This window comes from Mya arenaria, chromosome 5 (assembly GCF_026914265.1).
Source record: "Mya arenaria isolate MELC-2E11 chromosome 5, ASM2691426v1".
Classification (NCBI taxonomy): Eukaryota; Metazoa; Mollusca; class Bivalvia; order Myida; family Myidae; genus Mya; species Mya arenaria.
This window is the reverse complement of record NC_069126.1, coordinates 51025396-51049693: the sequence shown is the minus strand read 5'-3', so window position 1 is coordinate 51049693 and position 24298 is coordinate 51025396. Positions and strand designations below refer to the sequence as shown.

Genomic DNA, 24298 nt, shown 5'->3' with positions numbered 1-24298 from the left:
GAACTGTTAATAAATTACAATATTTAGTGAGAGGAAACAAATTTCATAAAAATAAAAATGTGTTTTTTGGCTTATTTTTGTTTTAGTTAAAACTTTGAATTTATATATTTTAATGTGCATTATATTGTGTTTTGTTATAAAAACAAACAAACTAATGTGCATAATCTCCATATTGCCCTCTTTCCACATACTTAGGTTTCATTAACCTAGCTTGGGTACTTTTTTAGTTATCCCAGGACCGAGATTTTTTTTAGTCAACAGCTGTATTTTTAATAAGTCAACGAAGGGCCATAACTTTGTGCATAATCTCCATTTTACCTTGACGGACGGAAGAACAAACGGAGGGTAAACCTTAAGTCCCCTACGGCGAAACTGGTAGGGGACTAAATACAATACTATTTTATAAGCCTTGACTTTTATGCCTTAATGACATAAAAGTCTAAATAGGTATGCATGATATAATAATGGTTTCTGTGTTAAAAACTACAGGGATAACCATTTTTTGAAAATCATTTTAGACAATTAAAAAATAATTCATTTGTTATTTAACTTTTAAACATTTGGCTACTTCTGTTCTTTCAAATACAATGTTATCAATAGAGTAGATAAACACCTTATGTAGTCTTGGTATACATAAAATTGATCCCAACCATATTTATGAACTGCATCTCCAGCCAAAAAAGATATGAGAATTAAGCAGGAAGAGTGAAAGCTTAATACACTGCATAAACACAGGGATTGTTCCTTCATTTATACTATGCTACACAGTGGGGATATAATTACCTGTACAATTCTTTGAAGTAGTTTCTGTATGATTGAAAAGAAAAATCAGAATAAATTAGTTCACTTATCATTTAACAAAACATTTTTATATAAGGTATTCATGGTCTTACCTACTTACCTCTTATAAGCTATAAACATTTGCATTTTACATGGCAATAACTCAATAAATAAAACAAAACCTGGAATGCATAAAGATTTTAATTCATTATTATGTAACAAATAAATGTACAGTACTAAATGTCATTAAGAGTACCCCATTAGTGTCTGTTGCATAAAAGCCAATTGCTTTGTTACTACAATAACAGGAATGAACAAATAATATTAAGGTCCACCCGGTTAGCTCAATTATTAAAGCATTGGACTGTGAATCGGACAGCCCGTGTTCGATTACCGGGCAGACCAGGTTACTTCTGTTGTGATTGGTTATGAAATCCTTTCTACGATCATTCGCACTGTACCACTGCCCATGGCATGTACAGAAGTTGTCAGTTCCTTGCAGAGGTGATCATGAAGGCCCCTAGTACTGGTTAACCGCCTGATAGTCTGCCAAGGATAGGTGTGTGGTGCTTGAACTGTCACTCTGGGACCCTTTAATGTGCTCACGCCGGGACCCGGAGTGTAAACTACTAACACCACCACCAACAGGAATGAACCAATAATATTTAAGTTGGTAGATCCAAGACTATAGTATTCCATGGTTTTACCAAATCTTTTTCAAGGCTTATATATTATCATCTCTTTGATTACAGGCAAGAAAGACTGAAGTTATTTCTAAACGAAACATTAAACATAAGCATTGTAAAATCATAACACTGATATGTAGTGTGGTTTCCTGATGATAACATGTTCATAAAGGAGTCAGATTTGCAATATAATACTGGTAACGCAAGTGCAAATTTCTTTCATAACATGGAAGCCATTACCACAAAGCCACAATGCTTTATTAATTGGATGGTGTTGAACACTTTGCCACAGAAAAAAATACTTTGTAGAAAGACTGTTTCAAATAAAATGTAAAATCTTTTAGACCAACCTCCCTACCAAATTTGAGGACTGTAGGGCCAAGCATAATCTAGTTATCAATCAGACAAGATTGTCATGTAAAAGGGCACCTCGAACGAAACCTTTGACCTCAAAAATATAGGGGCATCTGCTGGTCATGAACAACCTTGCTACCAAGTTTGAGAACCTTACACCAGTCCTGAGCCTAAAATAATTTCAGCTAAAAGGTAAACTAACTGGCAGACGAACATACATACAAGGGTCAATGGAACATGCAAAGCAAATAAAGTAGACGAATAACATTTAATTTTTATGATTGTCCAGCAGCCAGCATTTGTTCATTTACTATATCAGGAGTAAAAATGTCCACCAAATTTAGCTTGTGATACAAACACAAACAAGCAGCTGCATAGCAGGAAAATCTTAGTATGATAACATAACAAGACTAGAAGCGCCGCAATGCGACGAAACCAGGTTTTTGTTATGGGCAATCAGAAATTATAGCCAATTAATTTGTTGTATGACTTTATCTTTACTTATATAAAAAAGAGACGTAACTGAAAATTACTGTTGGCGGAAACCATTTTTCTATTTTTAGTAATAGTGACCTTGACCTTAGCCCCTCCCCACTCAAAAGCAATTCCAAACTAGCTCTTCACATAAGCTACCTACACACTAAGTTTCATCAACATCTATCAATGCTAACTTATGTTATTGGGCAGAAACCATTTTTCTATTTTTAGTAACAGGCGACCTTGACCTAGGCCCCACCCCCCTCAAAAGCAATCTCAAGCTAGCTCTTACCATAAGCTACCTACACACCAAGTTTTATCAATATCTATCAATGCTAACTAAAGTTAGTGAACATAAACCAATGTTTGACGACCGCCCGCCCGCCCGCCCGCCAAACGACAACCTCATTCTAATAACCCGGTTTTCGTTGAAAACCTGGTTAAAAACAGAATATAAGAAGGCTTAAACTGTATCACCTTTTTAAGAAACGTACCCATCTAAAAGGATAGCGACAAAGCTAAATCTCTTGATTACATTAATATCTTACATTAGTTGATATTTTTTAAGTCAGAAAAGAAAGACAGACTCAGGACCTACTGAACATCTAAAGGTATCCAAAGTTTCCAGTTGAGATATTATTTGTGTAACAATATATGATACTTAATGTTTGGTTTAAACAGGGTCTTCATTAAATGTAACAAAATTGGCTACTGGTCGTGTAATATAAATAAAAGTATGAAATAATTTAAAATGTCAAGAATTTACAGGTACAACTTTAAATAACTAGAGCTGTCACAGGAGTGACGAATACCCCCAAATGCCGCCTGGACACAGGAATGGCGAACCATTCCTTTGAAAAGAGGCCATAACTCCAAGGTTACTGCACACTGCATCTTCTTTTATCATGCATGTAATGTTTTATTTAAATCTGTTGAGTAATTTAGAAGTTACACTGCTGACAAGAAAAACTAGCTGATGCTCTAGCTGATCTCTTCTGGAATAAGCCATCTAGAGCATTCACGAGCTTTTCTTCCAACACGATCATCATCGAATTTTACAAGTACATATTGGGGCTTGAATGTATCCTTATCCACCTGGGAATAAATCCCGGGACTGTTCCTGTAGCCGAATTAACAAGTCCATCTGACAGGTCAATATTTGTAGTAAGCACTACTGTGGCAAATATGCCATACTAAAGTTCTGCTGGTATTCCACTGGCATCTGGTTCAAATGAAGCATGCTGGATTTGTTTTGTTTGTTCATCTTTCCAAGTGTCAATTACTTTTAAGGTAAATATTTGCTCATTTAGTTTTTGAAGGATCTATCGAACTTGACCTGTATCTTCTGATGTTACACCTGTGTACCAAAAAATGTTCAAATCTGTCAAGCCTTTCATGAGTTATCGTCCGGAAACCATTTTTTCTATTTTTAGTAACAGTGACCTTGACCCCACCAGCCCCAATATCGAACTTGATCTGTATCTACTGATGTTATACCTGTGTACCAAAAATTGTTCAATTCCGTTTAGCCTTTCATGAGTTATCGTCCGGAAACCGTTTTTCTTTTTTTTGTAACAGTGACCTTGACCTTGGCCCCACCAGCCCCAATATCGAACTTGACCTGTATCTTCTGATGTTACACCTGTTTACCAATTTTTTTTATATCTGTCTAGCCTTTCATGAGTTATCGTCCGTAAACCATGAAAACCGACCGACCGACCAACCGACAAGCTCACTAACTTGATCTGTATCTTCTGATGTTACACCTGTGTACCAAAATTGTTTAAATCCGTCTAGCCTTTCATGAGTTATCGTCCGGAAACCGTTTTTCTTTTTTTAGTAACAGTGACCTTGACCTTGGCCCCACCAGCCCCAATATCGAACTTGACCTGTATCTTCTAATGTTATACCTGTGTACCAAAACTTGTTCAAATATGTCTAGCCTTTCATGAGTTATCGTCCGGAAACCATGAAAACCGACAGACCGACCGACCGACAGACCGACATACCGACAAGCTCACTCCTATATACCCCCTCAAACTTCGTTTGTGGGGGTATAATAAACCCCCCAGATTGTTTTAACATAACATCAAATTCAATATGGAGTAGAGTTTCTCTGACCATTGTTTATAACTCATTGATCAAAAAGTCACCAGGTTGAATCAGCAATGATTGATGAAGATATTGAAAATCATTTCTTTTAATTATAATTGTCAATTGCATGGTTCAGTATGTCAGTATCTATCATTTATTTTCAATTTTAATCTAACCTTTTGCTTACTTATATAATTTGGCATAATGTTCTTTTCATAATTGTTACAATAAAAGAAATACGGTGTTGGACATTGTTGTCCGTGCTTCATCGTACATGGGAGTGCAAAAACAGGTTTTTCCAGCGCTAGTCACATGACTGGAAACACCCGGGAATGGAACCTGGGTTGTCCAATTCACAGTCCAACGCTCTTCTAATTGAGCTAACCGGGCGGACATATGATTATACAAGAAACTGTAGTTATTCGCTCGAAACAAAATTTCTATATTTAGTGATGTTGACCATGAGTTTGACGGAACGGACCCTAGAGCAATCCCAAACAAGCTCTACCATGTTCTAAATATACACCGAGTTCGGTGTTCATATAATGAAAGAAACTGTAGTTATTCCCCAGAAACATAATTCAATATTTTAAGTAACAATGACCTTGACTTTGACAAAACTAACCTGAAATAAAGTTCAGTGGCCATATGATAAACAAAACTCAAATTACTCGCAAGCAACAAAATTTCTATTTTTAGTAATGGAGACCTGAAACAGACCCAAAATCAATCCAAGCAAGCTCTCCACATGTTCTTACTATACACCATATTATGAATGAAGCAGAAACCAAATTTCCAATTTTAGAAACAGTGACCTTGACCTTTGAAGGAACAGACCCAAAAGCAATCACAAGCGAGCTCTCCTATGTTCTTACTATACACAAAGTCTGGTGTCCTTATGATTAACCTCTAGTTTGACTACCGGCACACAACATACCAATTACTCGGCTTTTGTTGAAAACCTTGCCAATTCATCTTGACATCTGCAGTAATTGCTTTGGAAACTGGTCAATTGTCTAATGTAATGTTTGTATTCATTGGTAAAAGTAATATATTATTATTGGATAATACAACCATGTGCTCTTATTGATCGATTAAAATGTATTCCCTTTAAACTAAGCAGTTTGATTGGAATGAGCTCCTACTTTGGTGTCATATGATGAGTAAAAGTTTGATGACATTAAACCAAAAATGTTTAATTTTTTTCTTCAGATTTATTAAATGGGTCACTTCTTCTAATGATCTTGCATAACAACCATGAATTACTTCAGTTTAACAATGTCAGAAAACCTCGGAATTCCTTAATATCTGATAGGAAAACAACTTAATTCTCAACACAGCGATCCAGTTCACTGACCAACACCACCTTGGTACATTTGAAAAGAACATACTCCCAAATGAAACCATAAGCAGCAGTTTAATCCAATCAAACTACAGCCTTTATATTAGTCAATTGAATGACTGAATGACAACCAGCATTGTGTTAATTGCTTGGTACTAGTTAACCATATTGCTTCCAAACAGCAAAAGATCGGGGGGGGGGGGGACCAAAGTAAAAGCCATATTATGCACAATTATTTTTTTTACTCTGTAAAAACTCAGCATAAATTCAAAACAGAACACTTCATAAAAAGAAAAGTAAATGGTTCAGTGTTTGTAATAATCTCAATCAACATATCCTAAACAAGAAACGCCGCCATGAGACGAAACCAGGTTTTCAATGATTGACAGAAGAACTTAAGCCTGTGTCTGTTTTTATATTTTTAGTAACAGTGACTTTGACCCTAGGGACCCAAAACACAATCCCAAAAAGGTCTCCATAAACTCTTCATTTATACCTAGTTTGGTCAAGATATGTTGACCCTGACTAAAGTAATTCAGTTTCAATTGTTTTTCTATTTTCAGTAACAGTGACCTTGACCTTGACCCCAGTGACCCGAAAAGCAATCCAATGACAGGTATCCATGAACTCTTCCTTTATACCAACTTGGGTCAAGGTATGTCAACCCTAACTAAAGTTATTCAGTTTCAACCGTTTTTTTTATTTTTAGTAACAGTGACCTTGACCTTGACTCTAGGGACCCCGATTGCAATCCCATGAAAGGTATCCATAAACTCTTCCTATAGACTAGGTTTGGTCAAGATTTGTGATTCCTGACTAAAGTTAATCAGTTTCAACCATTTTTCTATTTTTAGTAACAGTGACCTTGACCCTAGGGACCCCAAACGCAATACCATGAAAGGTCTCTATAAACTCTTCCTTTATACCAAGTTGGGTCAAAACATGTGAACCCTAACTAAAGTTATTCAGTTTCAACCGTTTTTCTATTTTTAGTAACAGTGACCTTGACTTTGACACTAGGGACCCCAAACGCAATCCCATGAAAGCTATCTAAGAACTCTTCCTATAGGCCAAGTTTGGTCAAGTTATGTGAACCCTGACTGAAGTTATTCAACTTCAACCATTCTTCTATTTTAGTAGCAGTGACCTTGACCCTCGGGACCCCAAGCACAATCTCATAAAAGGTCTCCATAATCTCTTTCTTTACACCAAGTTTGGTCAATATATGTCGACCCTGACTAAAGTTATTCAGTTTTAACTGTTTTTCTATTTTTAGTAACAGTGACCTTGACCTTGACCCTAGTAATGGTACTAAAAGTGGTAGTAGTGGTACTTGCAGTAGTTGTAGTAGTGGTACTAGAAGTAGTGGGTGGGGAAGTGGTGGTAGTAGTGGTACTAGTAGTGGTAGTAGTAATAGTAGGAGTAGTGGTAGTCCTGGTACTAGCAGTATCTGTAGTGGTTGGCCCTGGTAAGAATAGGAAAACTCATTTATTTTTGTGCTTTAATGCCATCTAAGACCTTGATAAGCACAATTTGAACTGATTGTTTCCTCATCACTTTCATTGTATCAAACAATGTTTCAAAATTGAGTAGGATCTTCAGGTTGTTGTTTTTGCCCTTGGATTTCATCTTCTTGCTGTTGTATTTGTCCTTAGAAAGTAAATTAAGTGCTTCAATGATTCACATAATTATGTCATCCAACTATTTAACACACACATTTTTTTTTATTTTAGCCAATGAAAATATTGCTTCCCTGAAAATTTTAAGAAACAAACAAAAATGTAAATATAAAGTTTTGTTCAATTTACCACCTTCCTAAAAATATAGCATTACATGATCTTCATGCATTAAGGCCAAATCAGACCAAATTTTAGAAAATATGTCTATTAATTCAGTATATATATATTTCATAAGGGCATGCTAGAAAACTGTTTAGTGTCACCAGGTTTTCAACACAGCCTCCATCCCAAATAACCAGATAAAAGGGCAGTCACAATGGTAGTATCATCAACTATTGCTGGAGCAGTGCTAGTGCTGGTCATTCCTTGAACTGTAAACACACAAGCATCATCAGACCACAGGAACACATTGCACAATGAATCCCTTTCAGGGAACCTCTCAATTACACATTTTATTCAAGTTCACCTTATTAAGAGAAATGTTACCAGAAAGGAAATATGTGATCATAAATGTCATGACTACACATCAAGGTCATGTCATGACTACACATCAAGGTCATGCCATGACTACACATCAAGGTCATGTCATGACTTTACATCAAGGTCATTACTGATATGACCATGCATGCTGGAAAATGATTTGTAGTTCCATGCAGGCACAATGTACAATAGCAGGACTGCCAAATGGAGCTTAAGTACAGGTCAGACGTAACCCCAAGTCAAGTTTGAGGGCCATGGGTGCAGGCATTGTCGAGTTATCACTCGAACAACATTTTTGCATTCATGGTCACTGTGACCTTGACCTTTGACCCGATGACTCCTTAAATCAATACGGGTCTTCAACTGGTCAGCCCAACTTCCATTTCAAGTTTGATGATCATAGGTCAAGGCATTGTTGAGATATCACTGGGAGAAAATTTGTTATATTTTTGCGATAAAGGTTACTATGACCTTGACCTATGGCCCTTTGAACCCGAAAGTCAATAGGGGTCATCATCTGGTCAGGCCCAACCTTTATGTCAAGGTTTGATGACCATATGTCCAGGAATTGTTAAATTTGCTTTCAAGGTCACCGTGACCATACGTCAAGGAATTGTTGAGTTATCACTCGGGCAAGCTTTTTTCTACCGCCGGACCGACCGACCGACCGACCTACCGACCGACATGTGCAAAGCAATATACCACTCTTCTTCGAAGGGGGGCATAGGAAGAGGCTAAAAATCAAGGTTTAGGCTTTTGTAACTGAATACTGTGATTAACATTGCGACAGGTAAAATTTTGGTGCGACAGGCAAACTTTCAGTGTTTCAAGACTTCAGATTAACAAAAAACATTTCAGTTACTCTACCTCTAACAACATAATTATCCTTGATATTATTAACTTCATGTTCATAAAAGATGTATTATCTATCCATTTGGCAAGAAAAATACAGGATGTGTACACTTCTGTAAAATGGTAATGTCAAATAAAAAAAGTATGATTATCAAATTCATTAAAATAATTGTGTAAAACGTGTACTTCTTCAAAATAAAGAAATATAATAAAAACGGTAACCTCTAAAAAGGTTTAAAGAAAATATCTTTAAAGTGACTTTTTGTAAAATTTATACAGTATTAAAACCATTCCCTTTTTTCTAAAAAAAGACAATAATTCCAAAAGTAAGCTCAAAGAGCAAGGGAGACACTATAACGAAAATTGCTGCCCTTGCTTCAAGAGTAAACTTTACATAACAATCAGATTTTAACAAAATGTGTTTCTTATAGATGTAAGTTTATGGGAAACTAATACTCGTAGGAAATATTCTCTTCCAAATAAATACATGGTCTGAATTGGTACACAAAGGGCAATGTGGAAAACCGCATAATAGCTGGATTTTTCTTTTCCTAGTGAGTGTCTCCTTGCTTTTGACCTGAGCTGACCCATATTCATAAGTAATGAAGACAAAATGTAGACAAGTATTCTGACTACAGTTTCACAATTATTGGATTAGCACTATTGAATTGATGACGGGTGTTTTTTCCTAAAATTTGACAACATTTTTACCTGAGGTCACACGAATATTGAAATTTGTTGAAGACAAAATGAACACAAATATTCTGACTATTTCTCAAACAGTTGGATAAAAATGGTTTTACTAATGACTATAAGAAGGGGATATTTTTCCTCTAAGATTTGACCCAGTGAGTTAGACCTAGGTTTTGACCTAAGGTGACCCAGTTTAATATTTTTCATATGAAGACAATCAGGGCTACTAAAACCGACACTTTGGCGGTCTGGCAATTATTTTATTTAATTTCGGTTCAAAACCGCTGAGTCATTTAAAATGTTGAAATTGTAATACATAAACAACGTTTGTCAGTCACATATACCAAGATATCACAGGAAATCCTTGAGAGCAATACGCACGATAACCTCTGTCTTAATTGACTTTGCTGTTTTATTACATCAAAATAGATGTCAAAATCGCCGTCGTTTTAAAATTGTCACAATTTTGCTACGAAGATCCATTATCATTAAAGTATGTCATTGTTAATCTACAAAAGTCATAAACTTTCGAACTAATTAGTCTAGTCTTGGCCTAATTATATAGGATTTCAATAGGGACACGCTTAATTAACTGCTGAGACTGACCGATGAGTGGGCCGCTTAGAACCTTTTAAGAAAATAATATGAAATTTTTTTAGTGTTAGACTACCGTGATCAAAACAGTATATTCATTATCTGTCACCGCTTTCTGAAGAGTATCAGATGCCAAAGAATTACAACAGCAGCGTTATTACACATAGAAATCAAACAAAAATCGCGAAGAATTTGATCAATATTATCATAAAAAGGGAATAAATCACAGACAACACCCAATCCAAAAAAAAAATGATTGGTGGAAATGTTTAAACCTGCACGAAAAAACATTCCTAAGAGAGATTAAATGGCGAAAGAAGAGCCATCTACAACCTACAAATGATATGTTGTCATTACGTGTTACATATGTTACCTATGTTATTTAAAAACATTTTTAGGCTGTAAGCCGCTTGTCTGCAATTGTTAATAACAACAACTCGGAATCTGCTATCGGCAGATTGACATAACAATTTTAACAATTGACGGATTAATGCGCACATAGGCGTATTAACCCCATCGCTGTAATACTGCAGTGGTCAACGACATTCTTCTGTATTAACTGCGTCAGCTTTCTGTGTGATAAGCTTGCTTTAAGTAGAGCTGTAAATATTTTTATACTACCTTTTGTGATTAATATAGCGCAAATAAGCTGCGTTTTACGTAAATAGGTATTTTAACTCATAGAAAACGTTTGATTTTTATCATTTTAATACCGATAAGCTGCAAAACGCAATATAAAAAGCAAAATACGCAAACAGTTTTAAGATTTTGGCTGTGCATGGCCAGGGAGGGTAAAAAAAAGGATCTGGGTAATCGGATTCGAACAGGCATATCCCCCGTCAATTAACCAGTAAAATCCCGGAAAGAAATATGGATTGTATTGAAGGTGCAATAAAATGCTAGTTTGGCGTAAGATGTCAAACCAAAATGTGTTTGACGAAATTATAAAATTTCATTTTCTGTCATGTTTTTTTTATGAAATATTGAATTTGATCAGTCAAATATCAACAGTGAAAATATTAACTTGATATTTTCACTGCATTACTTGCAGTGAAAATATCACCTTTCGGGGACTACATTTTAATGAATTGTAGTTACTTCCATTGAATCCTAAAATTTTAATTACCTACCTTGAATATATATATATATATATTTTCACGTACACTTCGTTGCGTCGGCAACACTTTTGGCAACAGCAAAATAATGTTAAAACAATAATTATTTGTGATTTCAAGTATAATTAACACAGAACAAAAAGTAAAAATGGATGGAATTCATGTTAATTACTTTGATCTCATGTTTGGTTACATTTTTGATGCGGATAAAAATGTCTCTAAATAGTGCATTTGGAATTGAAAATATTTATGAAAACACAGCAAGAGAAACAATAGAATAACGACAAAATAATTTAAGCAATGCTGATAAAACATGACAAAAGAACCATCACACATTTCAGGAAATGTAAGTAGTTTTAAGAACTGTGCATATTGATCAGTTTCTTGTAGAAAATGTAAACAAAAATACTGTGAAGAAAACAAAGACTGATCTAAACGTTTTTCGGCAATTTCTACCACACAAAGAAGAACACAGGAACATGATCAACTGAATGACTTGATCTGTAAATTTTTGCTATCTGAAACCAAACAAAAACGGGAAAGAGTATGAACCAACAAGGGTTTGGAAACAAATTTTATTTGAGGCCACAGATTCCCTAACAGATGAGCACATTGAAAAAATGTTTGAAGCAAAACACCTTGGAAATTTTCACTGCAAAGTCAATCATCCTATCTTTGTGGTTTATATGTTCCACTTTCTTTGGAATGCACGCAACTGTTTACAGAAGACAAACAAAGAACCGTGCTGGGGCAAATGCACGCGACAAAAGGCATTAACATAGCAGTGCCCGGCAAATTTAAGCTAAAAATTAAAAATACGTTTTTGGTAAAAAATGCTAATGATATTTGATTTGAACATTAGTAAATTAGTATCAATAATTAATATTTCAAAATAAAAGACTTTTTTCTTCCGAAAAAGACAAAATCAACCGAGAGCTTATGTTGTGCTGGAAGATCCTGTTCATCTATACAAGTCATATAGAGATATCAGCTACCAGCTGAAATGCTTCTGAAAAGCCTGTTTTTCCTCAGCATCTGTACATTACTTCAGAATGGATGGTTTTAGAGATCCGCAATGGGCGTCAACAGACTTTATAATATCATCAATGAAATAAAAGTAGCGACCGGCATTGGCGCATCTAGAATAACTCCCTCCAAGTATAATTTACAACAATTGATTCAATGAAAAAAAAACTTACCGTCCTTTCCATTTTCTTCAGCATATTTTCAAATTTCCCATACTTGATTTTGTTGTAGCTGCACTCTTTTGGATCCATTTAAGAAACACAATATTTAATGCTCATTTAAAAAAAATCCTTGTATCAAGCAGTCAATCTGCATTTGGCAATCAAGATGCTTTTTCTGTAGTGCTAGGAAACGAATTATTTAGAAGCTCAACGACGAAGGCGAACCTCCCAACCAAATAGTCAAAATTTCAGGGCATAATAATATTACCAGCGATAACAATACATTGAGCACTAACCAGTTAATGAAGATCTCAGATATTCTGTCAAATGCCAATTACAATAATGGACCAACTACTGCATTCAAAAGAAACTTGCCTGCAACCGATACCGCTAAAACATATCTCGTGTTTTTTCTTAAACCCCAATTTCATGGGAAATGTAACAAAAAAATCCGCCACATTCTACGCCATATTCCAGTCAGTCAAAATGTAAAAAATATTTATTTTTGTTGTTATTTTTTTATAGTTTTATCACCAACAAGCTGAACTATAATCAACTTCATTTTTTTTATTTCTAGTGTTATTTATTAAGGGATGTAACCGATGCGACATCTGATGCGTGGAGATTTATACTGTATATCTACAGATTGGAAACTAAACATGGATTTTTTTTATTATTTTATTAAAGACATGATACATACTCATGACTAGATTTTGACCTTTATATATGACATCGATGCTGTAAAAAAAAGCTTAACTCAAGACAAGAATATGTTTCACAGTTTGGTTCAAAGTCCCTTTTGACCAAATGTCGACAAAAACAACAATTGCGAAGAAATATATGGTCACAAATAGCGACCAGTATAGAATGCAACACTGGTCTGGAAACACCAAAAAAATAGGTAAGCTTTACCTAAGTTAATGACCTTAATAACCTTAATTTCAGTTTATTTTTACAGCATAGTCAGGATAAATAAAACAACTACTTGACCTTGAAAGTATTCTTAGCATATCCGTGTACCTTTCATTTCGGTACGCACATGCCACTGTATTTACTCTGATATTCAAAACAAAATTAAGTTAAGAAATCAAAAAGTATATTGGCTCCTAAATTTTTTAATGCTGCCTTTGTTAAACTTCATTTTTTAAAACATCCAAAATCATTTTTAGTTAATGCCTAATACAGCTGCATTGATGTTAAAGTGATTCCGGTAGATAAGTTGTTTCAAACCTTTTGCTAAAACCAGAGTTTGTTTTATTATGAATGATAATTATACTTTAAATATTTTATAATTATGTTAGACATTTGTTTCTTTCATATAATGGACGTTAAAATCGGATGAATAAATAGTATGTATTCAAAACAATTTCCATCGTTTAAAAAAGCTTTAGTTCAAGAGTGTATTCAAATGCGTTAAATGGCAATTATATCCAACAATCTTTCTTTTATAAACTGACAAAACTGTTGTTTTTTTTGTTTTGTTTTTTTCACTCACTCGCTCCATTTTTATTTGGCCAAAATCCGAAAAACAAAATATTAATTTGGTGTGGCCTTATGACAAACCTGCCAACTAAGTTTAAGCACCTGGGACTATCAGCGTGCTTTAGTTATTGATTGGAAACAGATGTTCAGCTTAAGGTCACCATGACCTGACCTTCGACCCACTGACCTCAAAATCAATATGTTGATTTGCTGGTCATAAATGTTACCTGCATACCCTGCTTTAGGTCGTATCCCTAAACAAATTCTTAATTATTGACCGGAAACTATTTTTTCAGATAAAGGTCACCACAATCTTGACCTTTGACAACTGACCTCAACATCGGAAGGGTTAATCTGCTGGTCATGACCAAACAACCTCTCTACCAACGTCGAGGTATTTATCCCTAAGGTTTCTTCAGGTATATAACAAGAAACGGATTTTCAGCTTAAGGTCACCAAGACCTTGACCTGACAATTAATATGGTTCATCTGCTCGTCATAACCAACTTTCCTATCAAAATTGAGGACTCTGGACCTGAGTTTTCTTCAGATTTGACGCGGAAACCGAAAGGGACGAAAGACGGCCAGTCAGATTACTTTACACCTCCATTCGTGGGCATAAAAAGGTAATGTTTTAGTTTGGAGAGCGTTCAAAGTAATTTTGGTCTTTTTTGACAAACCAAGGGCAATTACTCCAGAGTAGAGTTTGCATAAATCTGCATGTTGACCGAACTTAAAGACGCGTTAACAGATAAGTAACTTAGAGAAAGGACAGAAAGTGACGCACAACAGACGGAGGGGAAGACGCCGAGCATGAGGAGGCGGTCCGATAACATGATCCCTTTCTGTCTGTCATACTCCACATGCACCATTAAAACCACCCACATAACATATACTTGCCTGGTGTTGTTGTTGTTGTTGTTGTTGTTGTTGATTCTGAAAAGAGATAATGATAAAAGGTTTAAAAAGTATATCTTAAACAAATATATAAAAGTGCCTTTTCTTATTAAACGGAAGGAAAATAACCTTCCAACAGGGTCACGTTGCCAAACGTAATTGTAACGTAAATTTGTAATCCGATTTTCACTCGAATTTTTAATTGTATCTGAAATAACAACTTCTTTAGTGGCCTTTTTGTCAAAATCTAAAAAAAAATTGTTGCAAATACTCTACTAATACATCTTAAATTTTAATCTAAACATTTTTCTTATGATTTTAGTATTTTACTAAACGGAACATGCACATTAGTGAAAAGAAGTATGGAATGTTTTGTCATCACTTTGAAAACCACACAATTAGGTGCATTGATAACTTTACTTCCCAGTAGTATTGGAATTAGTAATGCAACTAATAACAAGTTCGGTGAAAATGTGGTGTATGTAAGCCAAATTTAGAGAGCATAGACACACTGTAAAACAGGTTTTAAAAAATTTAAGGGTCAAACATTTACCTGTGTAGTAACTCAGACGATGTAGTTGGTTATCAAACATCGCTAAGGTATTCTGCTCATAAACATATTGTCTAAATTTGGTGATAAAAGCTTCTAATTTTATTGATCGGACTAGAACGGTTTAGGTAATTCTTATAATTAAAGGGTCATATATTACTGTTGAATTACTGAGGCGATTTAACGCATGATTAAACTTGTACTATTATAGGCCAACAAACGTGATTTAATAACATGGCACTTTTTAGTACAAATGTCCTGATTGTATGCTATAACAATCTCGGTCATAATAATTCAGACTTGAGCTGTAACAGAGACCTTTTGAGCTCGAATAATAAAGGGCCATAATTACCTTACATGCCAAAAATTAATTAATTTTGACTGATTAAGTAGATTGGATTGATGCAACCACTTGCATAAATTTCAATGTACTATGCCAAGAAGCTGCTGAGATATTGACTTACGTGTTCTTTACATGCATGTCCCTGAGCGGAACTTCTGTGCCAAATACCAAAGGCAAATAATTTGCAATATATGAAGATAGAGTGATTTAGCTCACTGAATTGAGTAGGTTGGGTTGTTGGGTGCCCTTGTATAAAGTTCCAATGCAATACATCAAGTAGAGAAATGAACTTGGGCACGATATCACGCATATATCCTTAACCAGGATTTCTAGGTAAAAAAGGGTCATCATTTGTTACCTTAAACTTAATTTATCAAGAAGGTTGGATAGTTTGGATCACCTGTCTGAAGTTTCATTGCAAAACGTGACTTTTTTGCTGAAATCATACATGCAAAACAGGCCATAGATATGCAAAATAGAGTTATATTTCCTGAATTAATTAGTAGGTGGGATTGATGAAAACCATTGCATTAAGTTTTGCATAAGGTTTCAATGCAATATGTCAAGAAGTTGCTGAGATATTGACATATGCGTTCTTTACATACAAACCCTTTACAAGATAGTTTTCGTCAAAATTAGAAATAAACGGCCATAAATTGCCTTATGTAGAAAATATAGTTATCTTACTTGATTTATAAGATTTTTTTTCCGTTTTATAATTTCTATAAATGCAATGCCTTTCAAAGGTGCTGAAATATTAATCTAAAAATTATGCGAACACACTCAAAACCTTAACAAGAATTGATAAATACAATAATAAAAAGCCATAATTTGCATTTTATTCAAGAGTTAAAATCTCACTTGAATAATGACGTAGGTTGGGTGGTTTGGGACACATATCTTAAGTACCAATGCAATGTATAATGAAGTATTTCCTGCGATACTAACTTAAATGTGTTTACATGCAAAATCTTAACCGACTGTACTGCCTTCGCTAGGGTGAGTAGTATTTAGCTCTCAATTATCTTCACAAAGTCAAGCTAAAATAGGGAATGACAAGTTTGCATCCCTATATTAAGGTCAAAAGTTAAAAAGTGCAGTTTTTTTGCAATATAGACAAAATAAAATGAGCATCATATATATTACACATTTATGTATGTTTTCACAATCCTTATAGACAATGTAGACTACCTCAAAATGCATATTTTTGACATAAAGTTTGAAGAGTCTGTCATATATATTCCCTAGTTTGCACAGTCCATAGCAAAGCATGGCTATTTTAATATAAGAATGCAAACTTGGCATCCCCTATTTTCTAAAAGCTAATTACACGTTGAATGTCATAATATGACCATTGTATTAAGCAATGCAATTTCGAGTGAAACTTTAATACAATCTCTGGCTTAGGGAGGTATTACAGTGTAATATGGCCACAAACACTGTTACAAAGTTTCATCAAACTTGGATAACTAATACTTAGTAAATATCTGCATCTGGTTTTTATGACACATAAAAGTAACCAATGCCACCCTTACTAATATATATTGCAGGCAATACAATAAATCCCTGTATTTCAGAGCCGAAGTTTACTGTAGGGTGTACAATATATACAGCAAAAAATACTTTCAAACTAAATCCGGTTTAAATAGGTTACCAAATAGATGAAAACTTGCCTGTCACATTCATTCTCAGAGAGTTGCTGTTGGTGGTGACCCCTGTAATCGGAACAGAACAACGCCAAACATCTCCATCATCAGAAATACTCAAGGATGGGATTGTACATCCATACTCCGATGTACCACATGTTACCACTAACCCATCTGGAAGAGTACTTGGAATTGATATACATAAACCACCTTGCAAACCGACAGTAACAATTGTTTGTTCTGATGTCTCCGTTGTTTCTTTCCTCAACCATGTCACTGAATCTGGAGTGGCTGAAAAACCACAAACCAAGTTCAATGGGCTGCCTTCAGTAACTGAAGATGCGTTGGCTGATAATACTGGAGCTTGGGCTTCTGAAATAAAATCCAATGTCATTAATTGAATTCATTTTTAAAAGAGCAAATGCAAGAGCTTAGCTAAATGCATAGCCGTTTTGCCTCAAAAAGCGAAGCTCTTATGGAATATAAAACTAAGCTTTTGAAACAAAATCTAAAATAGCTTAGTGTTTTGTCAAAATAGCATAGCTTTTTTTCAATATAGCCAAGCTTAATTCCTAAATAACTTAGCTTTTTGCTGACATAGCTATATTTGCTGAAAAAGCGCAGCTAATAGCGGTATTGGCCAAAAAGCTTAGGTTTTCAGACAAAAAGCTTAGGGTTTCAACAAAATTAGGTTAGCTTTTTTGGCAAAAAGGATAGCCTTTTTCTGCAAAAGCGCAGTTCTTTATAGAAAACAACGCATCTAATGGTGGTATTGGCCCAAAAGCTTAGCTTTTCTGATGAAAAAGCGCAGCGAATGCGATTTCCGTATAAAGCGCAGCTTTCAAGGGGGTTGCCAGAAAGCTAATATGTTTATTAATCACATAATTATATAAGTATTATAACATAGCAATCACTTCTAATACAAAAATAAAAATGGAACCCTGATATGAGAAACGGTCAAATACTTTTAACTAACTGATAATATTCTAACTCTATAAACCAGTTAGAAAAGCATAAAATAAATAATAAATGGTATACATCAATATTTTATACTTAATAGCGTATTATTTTGTTGAAATCTTTTTGATCTAAAATTTAAAAACTCTAGTTCAGGTGTTTTGGGGGGCAAATATATAACAATCTCTTTCAAAGATTTCTATATTGTGAATATAATTTATTTAAAAATTCAATATGAAGTATACAATATTCATTTTATGCTGTTGTAACTGGTTTATTGAATAAGAATTTTATCTGTGAAATAAACATATTTCACAGTTTCAAATTACACGGCAACATCGGGGTTTTATTGTCATTTTTTAATAAGAACCGATTTGCTATATTATAATACTTTTAACAATTATATGATCTGGGGTTATATTTAAGTAATATTACACACCACTGGGGGTCATATGCCATTATAAGGACCGGCCAGTCAACCACCGAAGGTGTATATGGACCGAGGCGCTAGCCGAGGTCCATTCACCTTCGGGGGCTGACTGACCGGTCCTTATAATGCCATATGGCCCGAAGTGGTGTGTAAATATTTCTTATATTATACCGAACATTTTATATTATTTTTAGGCGCTTTGGATGTGTATTATTTAACTAAGATAATAATGTTTACTTGCGACTATTTTTCGCCGTTGTGAAAATAGCAAGCCGCACCTACCAAAAGTATGACGTCAACGGTCCATATTACATTTTTGGCTAGGTCCGGACCGGCCAAAAATATGATATGGACCGCTGACGTCATACAACTGGATTTTTATTTGAATACAGTGATATAAGGACCGATCGAGTTTATATATATACAAAGAAGGACCACATTTATGTAAGGTATAATATATTGATACACATGTTGCACAACTTCATCAAATGTGATAAAACTTGGTAGTGGTATGTGTTAGTATTTGTGTGACTTCGCCTGTTACCATCGTAACCATGTTAGCAAGTACATGCTCCACTATAATTTGGTGAAATTATCGTAAATTAACAAAATCAGGTTTAAAGAGATAATTAAAATCTTACCAATGGTATGTCTGCAAACGCTGTTAAGAAATATTACAACAATGATAAAATGTGAGCCCATTCTGCCCATTGATCAACCCCCACATGTATACAGATCTCTGGTTAAGCACTTTTTCGAATCAATTTATCCGAGTATATCACAGTGTATTCACAAACCGTATATAAACATTTATGTATTATCTATATAACATACGATAAAATAATAGTAATCCAACCGTTTTCACTGATTCTGTATGACAATTTAGAGATAGCGTTATGCGTAGTAAAAAATACTTCAGGCACGGACCTATCTTAAACCAGGTATAAAACAGGTCCGTGGTAAAACTCTACTAGCCAATAAATTTGCTCATCTCCAGCGCAGTGATTTCCCTTTCCTCATTTTCTGTAGATCGCCCAATTGAACTTTAACTTATTTGGTGTTCTTACTAAGTTGACTATTAGTTCCACCTTATGTGAAGTCACGTGGTAATTTGGGGCGAAAGTTAAACCGCATGCATAAGTTTTATTAAATGAGTATCCGGCAATTGGAAATTGTCGCGACTTTGTGAATATGTTATGAAAGCAAATCAAATTCATTGATGTTTGTACAAAAATGGAAAAGCAGCGAAACTTGAACGTTTAAATTGATAAGATTATAAGAGTTACATAAGTATGTTTGCATAGTACTGGAATTTACTAGGATGACCTCCTTAGCCTTCTTGTTTATATTGATCAACAAGTGATTCCACATTTTGGTACTGCATTGTTTGATTGGTTGTATATTATAAAGAGCATTTGAAAGGAAGAAACGTAAATGAGATTTATATTTGAATATTGTCACACAATTATTTTAATTGTGCACTGAATTGTTGTAAATACCATTTGATAGCTGATTACTCATCTATTTTTAAATTCGGGTTAATGACGTAAGCTTCAACTGCCTCCAGGAAACGGCAACCATAACTGTTAATCATAGTTACTTTGCGCATGCGCAGAAGGCAGAGCGATCTATGAAAAATAGAAGTCTTTACCTATGTAAATTATGTTGATCAACATAATATTCTCTTTGAAAATAAAATTTTATATTCACCATCAAATCTGTTCTTCACGTAATGAAGCTGCAGTAAAAAGGGTAAATCCTCGATTTTTATTGGTCCTCACATATGTGCGATCACCAAACTATGGGTGTATAACTCTTCTGACGACAAATTGGTTATTTTGGACAAAACTGCTAACAATCCTGATTTTAAGCACGGAATTTTGGAATCGTGTATTGTAGATTTCAAATTTAACTTTTCATTAATTCTTGTCAATTATATGGTTTGAAAACGATTGAGGTAAAGCTGAATGGCGGCTTGTAAATTTCTGATAGAAAACTATGATGACAGTAGACTTTAGATGAGAGAGTTCATAGAAAAGAGATGAAAACGACTGGAATACTAAGTTGTCATATGGTAAAGTAAGCTCAATAGCAACCTTATCTTCACATATATTCTTATGAGTACAAATAAAAATGATAAAAAATCCTTGAGTAAATATACAGCAACTAAAAAAATATTACTGTGATACTTATGTGAAATACTACAGAAACAAGCTCAGTTGCCAAAAAAATAAACATAGACCCTGTTTAATGGCACTAGGTAAACGCCAAAGACATAGAATACTAAAACAACAAATCACAAACAAAACACATGTAACATTGTGAATTGATTTGTTAATATTAAAAATAAAACAACAGCAACAACAAAGAACCCTAAAAGGAAGTAATCCGAAATAATTCTGAAAAAAATATTTACAAAGGTGATAGTAAAACAGAAACAGCTGTTGAAAACTTGTATACTCTTCAAAGAATGTAAACTATATTAGAAAAGTTAATAATAAAAATCGGGAATCTCGACGGTTTATAAAGGAGTTCAGCTGAAAATTTTAAAGTACATCCTCAAATTAAAAACAAAATCTCCAAATTTTATGGTTTATGGCTGAGCTGGAACTTTTAAGATTTAGAAGAGAAAAAATGATCTCATACTGGGTACGTTTGTAAAAAAATCAAGTCAGCATGTCGGCAGATCGGTCCGGTGTTGGCCCAATGAGGGTCAGATATGTATGTAATTATCCTCGTGTGTGTGTTTGTTTTCTGTAGGTAAATTGTAAATTATATATTTTAATAACTTATATACTTTTAATACTATATGATTGCCTTTGTCAGTTGGAAAATATAGTGTTCAATATCTGCCGGATATATTATTAAATATCATATGTATACCGGCGATTTCACGCTAAACTTAGAATACATTTTCATGACATAAGTGTATTTAATGATAACGTTCACATTTAACAGTGCGTTTTAGGTTGATTGAAATAGATGTCTAATGAACCAATCTCCTAAAGCACCAGCTATTGCTGAATTAATCAAAGCGCGAACGCGCTGAAAGACTATCTGCCGGCAAATATGTGAGAGTTGCAAATTTTATTTGAACAAGGGGGACGGGTGAATGGCACTTGGATAAAAGTAATAACTGTGTTGACGGCCAAGAGCGCATGTGTCTACATTGGGCGTGGAAACAAACATATCTGTATCCATTTTATGGCGTCTGGTGTCATTTTGTTTATGTATAAGTCACTTCCATCGTCGTACATTGTAGTCCTCCATCCCATGTATTTGGGGTTACAATGCATGCCCCTTTTAGTCGTTTCTAAAGGTGTTTTATTGCTTGATTAGATATCACACGAAAGGAAAGTATCATACATCATATTAATAATTTCCTTTTATGAACATACACGTTTTGTGAAAATCATTTTTTTACAAAAAACTTGAGCGATTATCCCTTTCAAAATGCACAACTTCAGGCAAAAGTCTTTCAAAATGCACAGCTTATCACTTATCCTATACCCATGTTTCTAAGGTTAAAATGCATGCCCCTTTCATTCGCTTCTAATGTATTTTCGGTGCTTTGATTAGATATCATACGATAGGCAAGTTTTATAAACATACACGTTTTAATTGTTTAAGGGCAATAATTTTATTTTATGAACAACTTTAGCAATCATTCCCTTCAAAATACCGAGCTTATCAGATGGTCGTTTTCCCGCGGTGAGGGCAAACATGTGGTCAATTAATGTATGTAGAATTTTTTTTTAGATTATAGGTCAGTTAATGTATGTAGAAACTATTTTAGATTATCGGAAATTGTCTCTTTTAAGAATGAAAATATGAATTTGCCTTTTCAAGTTTTATTGATAAATTAATGTTGTTTATGTTTTATTTAAGTATCTTTGTAGAAACAGTAGTAGCTTTTATAATCGCTTCGCATGTTTTACAGGTCAATATGAACTACTTAACTTGACCAAAAGTATGCATAACTCGATCACTGTCGTATCATGGCATATGTTCTGATATAAATTGAACGCCTAATGTCTAAAACTATGCCAAGAATACACCGGAACGAAGCTTTTATGCAAAAAAGGAACATTTTATTAGAAAAGTATACGCTTAAAAGTCATAGAATGAATAGTATTTTGTTGTTGTATAGTAGGCAGATCGTATAGTATTTGAATCACTAGCAACGCGAAACCTTAGGTGCAACTGTTTTAACATTCAGACAATCATTTTTGTTTCTTACCCCATAAAAGTAATATTAAAAAACACACCGTTACAAATAAGCGTGTTTCAGGGTCACGCCAGGTCATAATAACAAACCCTGCAGGCGATGGGACACTTGTGGTTGGTAATTATTTCTGTAACATCTTGGGCTAAATTCAGAGTGAATATCATTATGTTACCTTCCTACCAAAGCCTCAATGTTTTTTATCCACATCAACCTGACACGTATAGCGATCTAAAATAGTTGTTTTCAGCTATACATAAAACGTCGGGATACCGAAATACTGCGCTGAAAAACCCGAACAAGCAAGAACTCATACTCGGACCGCAAAACAAAAAAATCTTTTTTTATTGTGTCGACGTCATTCTGCTAAACATAGAGCGCATTGAGACAAAAAAATGGGTTAAACGACATGAAAAGAAGTTTTTCGGATTTGGCGGTCTTAAGACTATCTGCGCAGATAGTCTAAAAATAACATATTTTCTATAGAAGGCATAATTCTTGTGCGATATGTTATGTAAAAAGCATGCTTAATATCGAAGTGAGTTTTGAATGCAAACTGTGATGTATAATTGACATAAAGGCGTTACTTTTAAGGCATGACTAAATGGTGAGATATGTGTGTGTGTGTGTGTGTGTGTGTTTGTAGAATTATGTTCCTACCCATAGGCTTGCAGTAACCCCAACTTGGCACTAAAAGGGCAATCATGTATAATTAGCATAATGAAATTATTTTTAGTGTATGCTTATTTATGTCATCATTGTTTCTGTTTAAGATAGAATGAAACAAGATCCCTTCAGTTATTGTCGTTATATTTTTTAACTATTTAAAATCCAAGCTGTCCCATTGTTGATGTCAAATTTAAGTGTTAGAAGTACTAACTCATATAGTCACCATATGTCCATCTTACAAGAGCATAAAGTCAATATACAAGGAGGGTAACATTTATTTTCTATTTTCATTAAACTATAAATGGTCTTAAATTCAAAATTAAAGTCAATTCTTATGTAGATACCAATAACCAGTATCATCAATGTTAAACAGCGTATAATACACTAGCAGCTCCATGAAGTTCATTTCGTGATGTTTTCATGACGGCACATTTGTCATATAACCTTGGTCCTCCACTGGTAGCAATCTAAAGAAAAGTAAAATTATTTTGTAATCATTAAAATTATATTCTCTCTGTGAAAATCAGCTTCATATTTCAAATGGATGATTAATGAATATTGGGCGCGGATATGGAAATGTACCTTTGGGAGGGGGGGGGGGCGGTGTTCCCAAGAGGCCAATGTTTCTATAAATTTGAAAGGTAAATTAACAAGAGCGTCGGTAAGAGATGATGGCTTTCACAATAAACAAACCAGTTATTACTATTTTGCTTTCACTCAAATGACAGTATACTGGTAATTTACAGAAGAAAAAACCCATCTTATT

The 24298-nt window shown here is 34.4% G+C and overlaps 1 protein-coding gene across 5 annotated transcripts in view; it reads right to left on the bottom strand.

The window, feature by feature from the left end:
* The window catches only part of LOC128233767 (uncharacterized), a 52944-nt gene extending 33353 nt beyond the window's left edge, over positions 1-19591 (bottom strand). For 3 of the 5 annotated variants that reach the window (XM_052947611.1, XM_052947613.1, XM_052947616.1), the window contains exons 1-4: positions 19280-19591; positions 17279-17623; positions 14716-14751; positions 784-807 (exon numbers count right to left, since the gene is read on the bottom strand). In XM_052947611.1, coding sequence (XP_052803571.1) covers positions 784-807; positions 14716-14751; positions 17279-17623; positions 19280-19349 — 475 coding nt within the window. In that variant the 5' untranslated portion in view covers positions 19350-19591. The remainder of the gene's footprint in view (positions 1-783; positions 808-14715; positions 14752-17278; positions 17624-19279) is intronic. The other 2 variants (XM_052947614.1, XM_052947612.1) reach the window with 2 other exon arrangements.
* Between the last annotated feature and the right edge of the window lie 4707 nt (positions 19592-24298).